This window comes from Coregonus clupeaformis, chromosome 1, assembly GCF_020615455.1.
Source record: "Coregonus clupeaformis isolate EN_2021a chromosome 1, ASM2061545v1, whole genome shotgun sequence".
Taxonomy (NCBI): Eukaryota; Metazoa; Chordata; class Actinopteri; order Salmoniformes; family Salmonidae; genus Coregonus; species Coregonus clupeaformis.
This window is the reverse complement of record NC_059192.1, coordinates 7,937,481-7,952,219: the sequence shown is the minus strand read 5'-3', so window position 1 is coordinate 7,952,219 and position 14,739 is coordinate 7,937,481. Positions and strand designations below refer to the sequence as shown.

The following is a 14,739-nucleotide window of genomic DNA, read 5'->3' as shown; positions in this document are numbered from 1 at the left end:
AGTCATCTAGACATTCATCACAGACCTGTCATCTCCTCACCGTCAGTCATCTAGACATTCATCACAGACCTGTCATCTCCTCACCATCAGTCATCTAGACATTCATCACAGACCTGTCATCTCCTCACCGTCAGTCATCTAGACATTCATCACAGACCTGTCATCTCCTCACCGTCAGTCATCTAGACATTCATCACAGACCTGTCATCTCCTCACCGTCAGTCATCTAGACATTCATCACAGACCTGTCATCTCCTCACCGTCAGTCATCTAGACATTCATCACAGACCTGTCATCTCCTCACCATCAGTCATCTAGACATTCATCACAGACCTGTCATCTCCTCACCATCAGTCATCTAGACATTCATCACAGATCTGTCATCTCCTCACCATCAGTCATCTAGACATTCATCGTGCATTTCACACAAGTGGCTAATAGAAAGTAATAGTGGTCTTGCCTACGTCTAGCGAACAGTTTTTTAAATTATATGAGAAAGAAATATTCCATTTTATTTGGAACGGCAAGCCAGACAAAATTAAACGGGCCTATTTATATAATTAATATGAATTCGGAGGACAGAAATTATTAAATATTAAAGCATTAGACCTATCACTAAAATATTCAGTCGTACAAAAGTTATACTTAAATCCGAACTGGTTCTCTAGCAAATTAGTAAGATTGTCTCACCCAATGTTCAAGAAAGGCATTTTTCCCTTTATTCAGATTACAACCTCTCACTTTAAGTTATTTGAAAAGGAAATAATCTCCCAAATATCACTATTTCTAAAACAAATATTGCCAAGCCATAGAAAGTTGGTTGCAATTTCAATTTAATCCTCCAGAAACGACAGAACAAATAATGCAACAAATATTTTTTATTTATTTATTTTATTTCACCTTTATTTAACCAGGTAAGCCAGTTGAGAACAAGTTCTCATTTACAACTGCGACCTGGCCAAGATAAAGCAAAGCAGTGCGATAAAAACAACAACACAGAGTTACATATGGGGTAAAAAAACAAAGTCAAAAAAATACAACAGAAAATATATATACAGTGTGTGCAAATGTAGCAAGTTATGGAGGTAAGGCAATAAATAGGCTATAGTGCAAAATAATTACAATTAGTATTAACACTGGAATGCTAGAGATTATGTGCAAGAGATTATGTGCAAATAGAGATACTGGGATGCAAAAGAGCAAAATAAATAACAATATAGGGATGAGGTAGTTGGGTGTGCTAATTTCAGATGGGCTGTGTACAGGTGCTTTGATCGGTAAGGTGCTCTGACAACTGATGCTTAAAGTTAGTGAGGGAGATAAGAGTCTCCAGCTTCAGAGATTTTTGCAATTCGTTCCAGTCATTGGCAGCAGAGAACTGGAAGGAATGGCGGCCAAAGGAGGTGTTTGCTTTGGGGATGACCAGTGAGATATACCTGCTGGAGCGCAGACTACGGGTGGGTGCTGCTATGGTGACCAATGAGCTAAGATAAGGCGGGGATTTGCCTAGCAGTGATTTATAGATGGCCTGGAGCCAGTGGGTTTGACGACGAACATGTAGTGAGGACCAGCCAACAAGAGCGTACAGGTCACAGTGGTGGGTAGTGTATGGGGCTTTGGAGACAAAACGGATGGCACTGTGATAGACTACATCCAATTTGCTGAGTAGAGTGTTGGAGGCTATTTTGTAAATGACATCGCCGAAGTCAAGGATCGGTATGATAGTCAGTTTTACGAGGGCATGTTTGGCAGCATGAGTGAAGGAGGCTTTGTTGCGAAATAGGAAACTGATTCTAGATTTAACTTTGGATTGGAAATTCTTAATGTGAGTCTGGAAGGAGAGTTTACAGTCTAACCAGACACCTAGGTATTTGTAGTTGTCCACATACTCTAGGTCAGACCCGTCGAGAGTAGTGATTCTAGTCGGGTGGGCGGGTGCCAGCAGCGTTCGATTGAAGAGCATGCATTCAGTTTTACTAGTGTTTAAGAGCAGTTGGAGGCTACTGAAAGAGTCTTGTATGGCATTGAAGCTCGTTTGGAGGTTTGTTAATACAGTGTCCAATAAAGGACCAGATCTATACAAAATGGTGTTGTCTGCGTAGAGGTGGATCTGAGAGTCACCAGCAGCAAGATCGACATCATTGATATACACGGAGAAAAGAGTTGGCCCAAGAATTGAACCCTGTGGCACCCCCATAGAGACTGCCATAGGTCCAGACAACAGGCCCTCCGATTTGACACACAGAACTCTATCTGAGAAGTAGTTGGTGAACCAGGCGAGGCAGTCATTTGAGAAACCAAGGCTATTTAGTCTGCCAATAAGAATGCAGTGGTTGACAGAGTCGAAAGCCTTGGCCAGGTCGATGAAGACGGCTGCACAGTACTGTCTATTATCGATTGCGGTTATAATATCGTTTAGGACCTTGAGCGTGGCTGAAGTGCACCCATGACCAGCTCGGAAACCGGATTGCATAGCGGAGAAGGTACGGTGGGATTCTAAATGGTCGGTGATCTGTTTGTTAACTTGGCTTTCAAATACTTTCGAAAGGCAGGGCAGGATGGATATAGGTCTGTAACAGTTTGGATCTAGAGTGTCACCCCCTTTGAAGAGGGGGATGACCGCGGCAGCTTTCCAATCTCTGGGGATCTCAGACGTTTTGAAAGAGAGGTTGAACAGGCTAGTAATAGGGGTTGCGACAATTTCGGCGGCTAGTTTTAGAAAGAAAGGGTCCAGATTGTCTAGCCCAGCTGATTTGTAGGGGTCCAGATTTTGCAGCTCTTTCAGAACATCAGCTGTCTGAATTTGTGTGAAGGAGAAGCGGGGGGGGCATGGGCAAGTTGCAGCGGAGGGTGCAGAGTTGTTGGCCGGGGTAGTGGTAGCCAGGTGGAAAGCATGGCCAGCCGTAGCAAAATGCTTGTTGATATTCTCGATTATTGTAGATTTATCGGTGGTGATAGTGTTTCCTATCCTCAGTGCAGTGGGCAGCTGGGAGGAAGTGCTCTTATTCTCCATGGACTTTACAGTGTCCCAAAACTTTTTGGAGTTAGTGCTACAGGATGCAAATTTCTGTTTGAAAAAGTTAGCCTTTGCTTTCCTGACTGCTTGTGTATATTGGTTACTAACTTCCCTGAAAAGTTGCATATCGCGGGGCTATTTGATGCTAATGCAGTACGCCACAGGATGTTTTTGTGCTGGTCAAGGGCAGTCAAGTCTGAGGAGAACCAGGGGCTATATCTGTTCTTAGTTCTGTATTTTTTGAATGTGGCATGCTTATTTAAGATTGAGAGGAAAGCACTTTTAAAGAACAACCAGGCATCCTCTACTGACGGAATGAGATCTATATCCATCCAGGATACCTGGGCCAGGTCAATTAGAAAGGCCTTCTCGCTAAAGTGTTTTAGGGAGCGTTTGACAGTGATGAGGGGTGGTCGTTTGACCGCGGACCCGTTATGGACGCAGGCAATAAGGCAGTGATCGCTGAGATCCTGGTTGAAGACAGCGGAGGTGTATTTAGAGGGTAAGGATGATATCTATGAGGGTACCCATGTTTAAGGATTTAGGGTTGTACCTGGTAGGTTCGTTGATATTGTGGTTAAACTCAAATATACTAATTGATAAAAATTATTATTATTTTTTTACAAAATGTTTAAAAAAGGTATAATCTTCGTAAATGATATTATCGGTAGGACTGGTGGAGTTATGTCGCACATGCAGCTAACAAAAACATGGAAATGTCTGCTCTACCCAAAATTAACAACCAAATAATTGCAGCATTACCGCAAAAATGGAAAAGGAAAGTGGAAGGGGGAAAAAGTAAGGAAATTGTCTGTCGGCCTTGCATTAAAGAACATAATTGGTTAAAGAAAACTGTGATTAATAAAAAAGTATATCAGTTTCATTTAAGGACCAAAGGATTGACAGCCGTCCCATATAGATTGCAATAGTTGGGAAGAGATTTTTGACGTAACGATTCCATGGCATAGTGTTTATGAACTGATACGCAAAATGATGCCGGATTCAAAACTTAGAATTTTTCAATTGAAATTATTATATACAATACTTGCTACCAATAGAATGTTATTTATATGGGGGATACAATCTTCCCAGCTCTGCAGATTTTGCTGCGAAGAGACAGAATCATTAGATCATTTGTTTTGGTACTGTCCAAAAAAGGATATGTGTGTGTATGGATGTATGTATATATGTATGTGTGTGTATGTGTGTGTGTGTATGTATGTGTATATGTGTATATACAGCTGTGGAAAAAATTAAGAGACCACTGCAAATTATTCTTAAATCAGCATCTCTACATGTATGACAGCTATTCCATTCCAGTGTCTGTTGAATTCCAACACAGGCACACCTCATTCTACTGAATTAGGTACTGATTAGGTGATCATCTGAACCAAATCTTATTTAACGAGGAAAAGTATTAAAACCACTGCTGTGGTCATCACTATCCTCTTGCAATAGGACCAGCTGGATGGCAAAAACATTGCTAATAGTACCTCAAAAGTAATATTAATCAAAAAATAACTATTGACCATGCCAAAAGAGTTGAAAAGGAAAGTTTTGAGTGAGGAAAAGAAGGGTTCAATTCTGGCTTTACGAGCGTCAGACGCGGTTCATAAGAACAAGGTCAAGCAGCAGACATTGGGGACAACAAAGCTACAGACCGGCAGAGGGCGAAAACGACTCTCTACTGACCGGGATGACCGCCAACTCATTTGAATGTCACTCAACAACCGTAGGATGACATCAAGTGACCTACAAAAATAATGGCAAACGGCAGCTGGGGTGAAGTGCACGGCGAGGACGGTTCGAAACAGGCTCCTAAGGGCAGGGCTGAAGTTGTGCAAAGCTAGAAAAAAGCCCTTCATCAATGAGAAGCAAAGAAGAGCCAGGCTGAAGTTTGCAAAAAAAACATAAGAATTGGACCGTAGAGGACTGGAGTAAAGTTATCTTCTCTGATGAGTCCAATTTTCAGCTTTGCCCAACACCTGGTCGTCTAATGGTTAGACGGAGACCTGGAGAGGCCTAAAAGCCACAGTGTCTCGCACCCACTGTGAAATTTGGTGGAGTATCAGTGATGATCTGGGGGTACTTCAGCAAGGCTGGAATTGGTCAGATTTGTCTTTGTGAAGGACGCATGAATCAAGCCACGTACAAGGTTGTCCTGGAAGAAAACTTGCTTCCTTTTGCTCTGACATTGTTCCCCAACTCTGAGGATTGGTTTTTCCAGCAGGACAATGCACCATGCCACACAGCCAGGTCAATCAAGGTGTGGATGGAGGACTACCAAATAAAGACCCTGTCATGGCCAGCCCAATCTCCTGACCTGAACCCCATTGAAAACTTCTGGAATGTGATCAAGAGGAAGATGGATGGTCACAAGCCATCAAACAAAGCCGAGCTGCTTGAATTTTTGCGCCAGGAGTGGCATAAAGTCACCCAACATCAATGTGAAAGACTGGTGGAGAGCATGCCAAGACGCATGAAAGCTGTGATTGAAAATCAGGGTTATTCCACCAAATATTGATTTCTGAACTCTTCCTAAGTTAAAACATTAGTATTGTGTTGTTAAAAAATTAACATGAACTTATTTTCTTTGCATTATTCGAGGTCTGCATCTTTTTTGTTATTTTGACCAGTTGTCATTTTCTGCAAATAAATGCTCTAAATGACAATATTTTATTTGGAATTTGGGAGAAATGTTGTCAGTAGTTTATAGAATAAAACAAAAATGTAATTTTTACCCAAACACATACCTATAAATAGTAAAACCAGAGAAACTGATAATTTTGCATTGGTCTCTTAATTTTTTCCGCAGCTGTATATGTATGTATGTACTTTCCTATAATCATTCATAACAGATTATAACAACCTTATGACAGCCTTTATAACATCTGAATGCATCTATAGGCCCGTAAGGCTCTAGCAGACAGACAGAAGGACCTGGAGGGGAAGACTCAGCAGTTATAAGCCTTCATAACACCTTATAACAGCCTTTAAGATCTGCATGTATCCCTCTAGGCCCGTAAGGCTCTGGCGGATAGACAGAAGGACCTGGAGGTAAAAACCCAGCAGCTGGAGATCAAACTAAGCAACAAGATCGAGGAGGACATCAAGAAAGCCCGGCGGAAATCCACACAAGCAGGTCAGAGCCGGGTCAAAGGTCAAACCAAAGGTCATCAAAGGTCACTGTGGGGTTAGCCAGTGGGTCAAAGACTCACATGTTTGTTATAACTGATATTGGTGTCACTTGTTTCGTTCCCATCTGGGAGTCTTGAGTATTTTATCTGTACAGATTACAGGTTATTCTAGCACAAATCTGACCAAGAGAGACTAGTGTATAGCTAGCTAACTTTAAACAAAAAGTTGTTCATGACTTGACCACAGGGAGGTAGCTCAGTTGGTAGAGCATGGCGTTTGCAACGCCAGGGTTGTGGGTTCGTTTCCCACGGGGGGCCAGTATGAAAAACAAAAAAACAAAAAAACAAAAAATAGAATAATGTATGAACTAACTGTAAGTCACTCTGGATAAGAGCGTCTGCTAAATGACGTAAATGTAAATGTTGATAAACAGACATTCTAAACCAGCGATTCTCAACTGGTGGGTCGCAATTCTCAACTGGTGGGTCGCAATTCTCAACTGGTGGGTCGCGATTCTCAACTGGTGGGTCGCGGGAGGTTTTGCTATCTGTGTCTGAGTAAATAAAATAAAAAATATTTTTAAAATAAATGTATACTTTGTACTTCAACCAGGTAGAAAGTGTAGAAATTACAATGAACTTACATTTTAAAATAATTGAATCTCTTTTATTATTTTTATCACAGCATTTTCAATATAGAGCTATTAGCACCTATACACTATATAACCCTGCACCTCTACACTATCTAACCCTGCACCTCTACACTATCTAACCCTGTACCTATACACTATCTAACCCTGTACCTCTACACTATCTAACCCTGCACCTCTACACTATCTAACCCTGTACCTCTACACTATATAACCCTGCACCTCTACACTATCTAACCCTGCACCTCTACACTATCTAACCCTGTACCTATACACTATCTAACCCTGCACCTCTACACTATCTAACCCTGTACCTCTACACTATCTAACCCTGTACCTATACACTATCTAACCCTGCACCTCTACACTATCTAACCCTGTACCTATACACTATATAACCCTGCACCTATACACTATCTAACCCTGTACCTCTACACCATCTAACCCTGCACCTCTACACCATCTAACCCTGTACCTATACACTATCTAACCCTGCACCTATACACTATCTAACCCTGTACCTCTACACTATCTAACCCTGCACCTCTACACTATCTAACCCTGCACCTATACACTATCTAACCCTGTACCTATACACTATCTAACCCTGCACCTCTACACCATCTAACCCTGCACCTCTACACCATCTAACCCTGTACCTATACACTATCTAACCCTGCACCTATACACTATCTAACCCTGTACCTCTACACTATCTAACCCTGCACCTCTACACTATATAACCCTGCACCTCTACACTATCTAACCCTGCACCTCTACACTATCTAACCCTGTACCTCTACACCATCTAACCCTGCACCTCTACACTATCTAACCCTGTACCTCTACACTATCTAACCCTGTACCTCTACACTATCTAACCCTGTACCTCTACACTATCTAACCCTGTACCTCTACACTATCTAACCCTGTACCTCTACACTATCTAACCCTGTACCTATACACTATCTAACCCTGCACCTCTACACTATCTAACCCTGCACTTATACACTATCTAACCCTGTACCTCTACACTATCTAACCCTGTACCTCTACACTATCTAACCCTGCACCTCTACACTATCTAACCCTGCACCTATACACTATCTAACCCTGCACCTATACACTATCTAACCCTGTACCTATACACTATCTAACCCTGTACCTCTACACTATATAACCCTGCACCTATACACTATCTAACCCTGTACCTATACACTATCTAACCCTGTACCTATACACTATCTAACCCTGTACCTCTACACTATATAACCCTGTACCTCTACACTATCTAACCCTGTACCTCTACACTATCTAACCCTGTACCTCTACACTATCTAACCCTGTACCTATACACTATCTAACCCTGCACCTATACACTATCTAACCCTGCACCTCTACACAATCCCCCATAATCCCCCATCCCACTACTTTGGCCCTAAAATACCCTACATCTGGCCGTCGGCCTGGGAGGATGGAACCCCTTCTCTCAATACTTCTCGTAGATCTTCTGCACTAAAATCTCTCACTCAAAATTATTTATCTGCTGCTGCAACTACCACATTTATCTTCTGTGATTTCCGCTCCATCAGTGCAGTGCAGTTGATCACCGTGGCTATAAAACTCATCCTCTCTGGATCTCTCTCTTCAGGCCTACTCACTGGGGGGCTCCCAGTTAAACCCCTCACCCTTGGGCTATCCTCTATTCTCTTCACTGCCTCAGCATAGGAAACTTTCTGCCCCACTCGAACTCTGGCAATCTCAACCTGTCTCTCTCTCACAGGGCACTTGGGATCCCCAGCTGCATGGATGCACCCACTGTTGACACACAGCGCTTTCTCTATCCCAACTATACACTCCCTTCAGACTATGCACATTTCTCACATTGTGGGATCTCCCTTCTACACACTGCTGCAACATGGCCGAATCCTTGGCACCTAAAGCACCATAGCGGGTTCGGAACATAGGCCCTCACAGAATAGCAAACATAACCTATCCTGACCTTATCAGGTAGAAACTCTGTGTCAAAGCTCAACAAGACCAGACAGGCTATTCTCAGTCTCGCCATTGCCACCGGGTCTACGTCTCACCAAACGGCAGGCGTCACAAACACCAGAAATATTATTTTTCATTTGATCCACCTCTACACTCAACACTACCTCACTAATCACCCATTTAAGTGGCGTCCTGTTCCGGAGAGCAAAGCACGCCACAGGTTGAGCTCCGAGCCATGCAACGCGAAGCGCCCACTTCCTCTCTGCGGAGGATGCACAAAAAACATAAACAATTCCACTTCTCGAAACTTTCACAGATGTAACCAGTTTGTCCTTTACCCCAGCTTGACACAATGTATGGGTCAGATAAAAAGCAGGAATCCACTCTTTCCAAAAAGCTCACTCCCACCGATCTAAGACCTGCTACGACTCTGATCTGTTCCCTATATACATTTAATTGTTAGTGAACTACTACCACATATCACTTAAATTGGTACTGGAATCTTACCAACAGGTGCACCATATAGCCACTTACAAGGCACGCCATAAAATATGTTATTGAGCCACGGATTCTTTCTCCTCCCACAATTTTTCTCCACAATGCACCCGAATTTACAGTATGCTCAAGTAAATATATAGCAAACCAGCAATACAGTACTTTATTGTTGAATTGTATTGAAGATAAAATCAGCGATTGCTAATAGTGAAAATTGAATTATACTGTATATTACAGCATACCAACTGATATTTGGTGTTTTATATCACTTGCACTTTAGGCCTTAACAAAGACTTCTAAACTGACAGTGACTACAGAGATCAAAAGGATATGGCTAAACACTCAACCATTAAAGGTTGGAGACTTGCTGCCAGTCTGATCGGTCTCCTATATAAATGTAATTGTTAGGGAACCACTTCCATATGTCACTTAAATTGGAACAGAACTCTCACTAATTGGTGCAAGAAATATAGCCACTTACAAGGCACGCCTCAAAATATGTTAATGAGTTAGAAACAACAATACCATGCAACCACAAGTGTTCAATAATTTTTTGGCACTCCAAAAATGCAGCATGGTACTGTATTCTGAATTACAGCAATTGGCCAGTAAGTTACTGTAGAGTTTCAGGACAAGGTTTGTAGAATTCCTAAAATACAGTATATTACCGTATTCTGCTGGGGTACAGCATTCTCACTTATGGGTGCAACAAATATAGCCCCTTTGTCACGGTTCTCTAAGACCGAACCCAGAAGCAGACCAGGACAAGGTGAGTTGAACGAATGAGAGTGTTTATTTACAGATAAAGATGCAGAATAGTCCAGTAGACGGAGCGGGTGGCGGAGATGAGTAGGTGGTGGTGAAGTAGCAGATGAACTGATGGCACGGCAGGGGTTGGGTGAAGGTTCCGGGAGAATGACTGTAGACAGAACAAACGGAGGTAAGTACAAGGCAGGTCAACAAGGTGCAAAAACAACAAAACTAACGCTAGTACTCTGAGGCTGTTACGCTGGCAAAACATACTGTTTATGGCTAACGATCCGGCAGGGAATGGATGTTAGGCCAGAGCCTAAGAAGGGTGATGATCAGGACCAGGTGTGCAGATTGCTGATGGGATGCAGGTGCGGAACTCAAGAGAGCTCCCCGGAGCGTTCCAGAACCCTCGGGAAACTGGAGATCACGAACATAAACACTAGTCCACAGACAGGACCCGACTCAGACTGCCGGGATCGTTACAGTACCCCCCTCCGACGAACGCCACCGGGCGGACTCCCGGAGCGCCAGGATGGAGGCGGTAGAAGTCACTGATGAGGTCAGCATCTAGGACCTGTCGCCGCGGAATCCAACTCCTCTCTTCAGGACCATACCCCTCCCAGTCCACGAGATACTGGAAACCCCGGCCCCGCCGTCTGGAATCCATGATGCGTCGCACCGTGTAGGCAGGACCACCTCCGATCATCCGAGGAGGAGGAGGAGGAGGCGGAGGAGGCAACAGAGGACTGAGGAAAACAGGCTTGAGGCAGGAGACATGAAAGGTGGGATGGACTCTGAGCGTCCTCGGGAGTTTGAGTCGAACTGCCACCGGATTGATCACCTTCTCCACCACAAACGGACCAATGAACTTCGGTAACAACTTCCTAGACTCAGTCCGTAAAGGAAGATCCCGTGTGGCCAACCAGACCCTATCTCCGATGGTGTAGGTGGGAGCGGGGATCCGGCGACGATTCGCCTGGAGCTGATACCGGTCCGAAACTCTAAGGAGTGCTTTTCTGGCCCGATGCCAGGTCCGGTGGCAACGACGAATATGGACCTGAACAGAAGGCACTGAGAGCTCCTTCTCCTGAGAAGGGAACAAGGGAGGTTGGTAGCCATACAGGCACTGGAAGGGAGACATCCCAGTGGCAGATGTAGGGAGAGTATTGTGGGCATACTCAACCCAAGGCAACTGAGAGACCCAGGAGGTGGGGTTGGAAGAGGCCAGGCAGCGTAGCGTGGATTCCATCTTCTGGTTGGCTCTCTCCGCCTGACCATTAGATTGGGGGTGAAAACCAGATGTGAGACTGACTGTAGCTCCAATGGCCAAACAGAAGGACTTCCAGACAGCAGAGGTAAACTGAGGGCCACGGTCGGAAACGATATCACTGGGCAACCCGTGGACCCTGAAAACCTCCCTAACCAGGATCTCGGACGTCTCCGAGGCAGAGGGAAGCTTGGCAATTGGCACAAAGTGGGCGAACTTGCTGAATCTGTCCACGATAGTCAGAACGACCGTGTTCCCCTCAGAAGCGGGCAACCCAGTGACAAAGTCCAGGGGCCAGATGCGACCATGGTCGCCGGGGAATAGGAAGGGGGTGAAGTAGTCCAGAGCTGGGCCGATTGGTACTCTTATTCTGCGCACACACTGGACAGGCAGCAACATAACCCCGAGTATCCTCGGCCATGGCAGGCCACCAAAAACGTCTGCGAAGAAACGCCATCGTCCGAGCCACGCCAGGGTGACAAGCCATCTTGCTGGCGTGGGACCATTTGAGGACCGCAGGACGAACCGACTCAGGCACAAACAACCGACCGGGTGGACCGTTACCGGGACCGGGCTGCGTCCGAAGAGCCGCCATCACCTCCTCCTCAATCTTCCACCTAACAGCTCCCACGACGCAGTTCCGGGGAGAATTGTCTCGGTCTTGGACCCACTCTCCTCCGTCTTGGAGAACATCCGAGACAAGGCGTCCGCCTTGCCGTTCTTAGATCCAGGTCGGAACGTCAGGGAAAAAATGGAATCGTCCGAAAAACAACGACCACCTGGCCTGACGGGAGTTGAGACGTCTAGCCGATTGCACGTAAGCAAGATTCTTGTGGTCAGTCCAGACAATAAACGGCTGCTCCGCCCCCTCCAACCAGTGGCGCCACTCCTCCAAGGCAAGTTTCACCGCGAGAAGCTCCCGGTTACCCACATCGTAATTCCTCTCCGCAGGCGAAAGGCGACGAGAGTAGTAGGCGCAGGGATGGAGTTTACTGTCCGTGGAGCATCGCTGCGACAGGATGGCGCCAACTCCCACATCAGACGCGTCCACTTCAACGACGAACTGACGGGCCGTGTCCGGTTGAGAGAGAATCGGTGCGTTGGTGAATCGCCTCTTCAAATCCAGAAACGCTCGATCCGCCTCCGGATTCCACTTGAAGCTCCTGATACTGGAAGTCAAGGCCGTTAACGGAGCGGCCACACGGCTGTAATCCCGGATGAATCTGCGGTAGAAATTCGCAAACCCCAAAAAATCTCTGGAGCTGCAATCTCGTACCGGGCTGGGCCCATTCCAGAACCGCTCTAACCTTCTCCTGGTCCATCCTAATCTCTCCCCTGGAGATGATGTACCCGAGAAAGGATGTCGTGTGGGCGTGAAACTCGCACTTCTCGGCCTTCACGAACAGGCGATTCTCCAACAATCGCTGCAGAACCTGCCGGACATGCTGGACGTGGTCGGAAGGTTCCTTCGAGAAGATCAGAATGTCATCCAGGTAAACAAACACAAAGAGACCGATCATATCTCTCAGGACGTCGTTCACCATACTCTGGAATACCGCTGGAGCATTGGTCAGTCCAAACGGCATCACCTGATACTCGAAGTGACCCATCGGTGTATTGAACCCCGTCAACCACTCGTCTCCCTCTCTGATCCGGACCATGTGATACGCATTGCGTAGGTCTAGCTTGGTGAACACCGTAGCACCCTGTAAGGAGTCGAAGGCAGAACTCATCAAGGGCAGGGGATACTTGTTCTTGACCGTGATGTCATTCAACCCCCGATAATCAATACACGGTCGAAGAGAGCCATCCTTCTTACCCACAAAGAAGAATCCTGCCCCCAGGGGTGATGACGAGGGACGAACGAGACCAGCAGCTAGGGACTCCTTGATGTAGGTCTCCAAAGCCTCACGTTCAGGGCGGGAGATACTGTATAACCTTCCCTTGGGGTAGACAGCTCCAGGGAACAGGTTGATGGCACAATCATATGGTCGGTGGGGAGGGAGTGACAGAGCCTTCTGCTTACTGAACACTTCCCCCAAATCGTGATATGTCTCGGGAACCAGGGACAAATCTGGGGGTTTAGCCTCAATCACCTGACTGGGAACCGAATGGGGACAGGCAGTCTTGAGACAGTTAGCATGACAATCAAGGCTCCAACTCGTTACCTTGCCCGTCACCCAATCGAACGTGGGATTGTGTTCCTTCAGCCAGGGGTATCCAAGGACTAGAGGAACATGGGAAGACGGCAGAATGAAGAATGAAATCATCTCCGAATGATTCCCCGACAACAGCATCTTAACCGGTTCAGTCCTCATCGTGATACGTGCCAGACTACTGCCGTTCAGAGTGGTCGCTTCAATGGCTTCCGGCAATTGCTCCTTGGAAAGCCCCAGCTGTTCCACCAACTCGGCATCAAGAAAGCTTCCATCGGCCCCTGAATCGACAAAAGCGTTAATCGCTAAGCTCTGATTCCTGTTCACAAGGGTAGCCGGGAAACGGGGTCTGACAGAGGTACTGAGAGGTTGAAACTGGCTCGCTAAAAGTCCTCCCAACTTTAGCGAGCCGGGCAGTTTGACGACCGCCGGGAACAAGTGGAGATGTAATGTCCCGAGCTACCACAGTAGAGGCAACAGTTGGTCTTACGTCTATGTTGACGCTCCTCCTTGGTTAACCCGTGCCGCCCCACTTGCATGGGTTCAGAATCGGGAGAGAGAACCTCTCCCCTAATCCTTTGTGGTGGAGAATGATCGACGTGTTCTGGTCCACCACCCGACCCGACTGGGAACTGAGAAGCTGATCGATTGGACGGACCCCATTGCTTCTCCCTCCTTCGCTCTCGGACTCGATTATCCACCCGAATAGACAAGGCTACCAAGCTGTCCAGGTCACTAGGCTCCGGATAGGAGATCAACTCATCCTTGAGCTGCTCCGACAGACCCTGGTAAAAGGCCGCTTGCAGAGACTCCTCATTCCACCCACTCTCCACAGCCAACGTCTTGAACTCGATCACGAAGTCGGCCACGCTGCGAGTTCCTTGGCGAAGCGAAAACAGGCGCCTAGCTGCGTCCCTCCCTCGGACGGAATGGTCGAAGAGCTTCCTTATCTCGGCCGTGAACCCCTGGTATGAAGCCATGCAGGGATCCTGTCGTTCCCAAACGGCTGAAGCCCACTCCAGCGCTCGACCACGCAGCAACTCAATCACAAAGGCTATCCTAGCCTTGTCTGTGGCATAAGAGTAGGGCTGTAGATCGAACACTAATCCACACTGCATAAGGAAGGAACGGCATCTTCCCAGCTCCCCCTCATATTTATCCGGCGTCGGAACCTTGGGCTCACGGAAGGACACCGCTCCAGAAGCGGCAGGCGAGATGGGTGAAACCGGTAGTGGATCCTCCACCGAACATTGCGTTGGTTCTGGACCTC

At 46.3% G+C, this 14,739-nt stretch overlaps 1 protein-coding gene across 1 annotated transcript in view; it reads left to right on the top strand.

The window, feature by feature from the left end:
- The window catches only part of LOC121582370 (growth arrest-specific protein 7), a 121,538-nt gene that overhangs the window by 100,805 nt on the left and 5,994 nt on the right, over window positions 1-14,739 (top strand). The window contains exon 11 of the mRNA XM_041898146.1: window positions 6,035-6,158. Within this exon, the coding sequence (XP_041754080.1) occupies window positions 6,035-6,158 (124 nt within the window). The remainder of the gene's footprint in view (window positions 1-6,034; window positions 6,159-14,739) is intronic.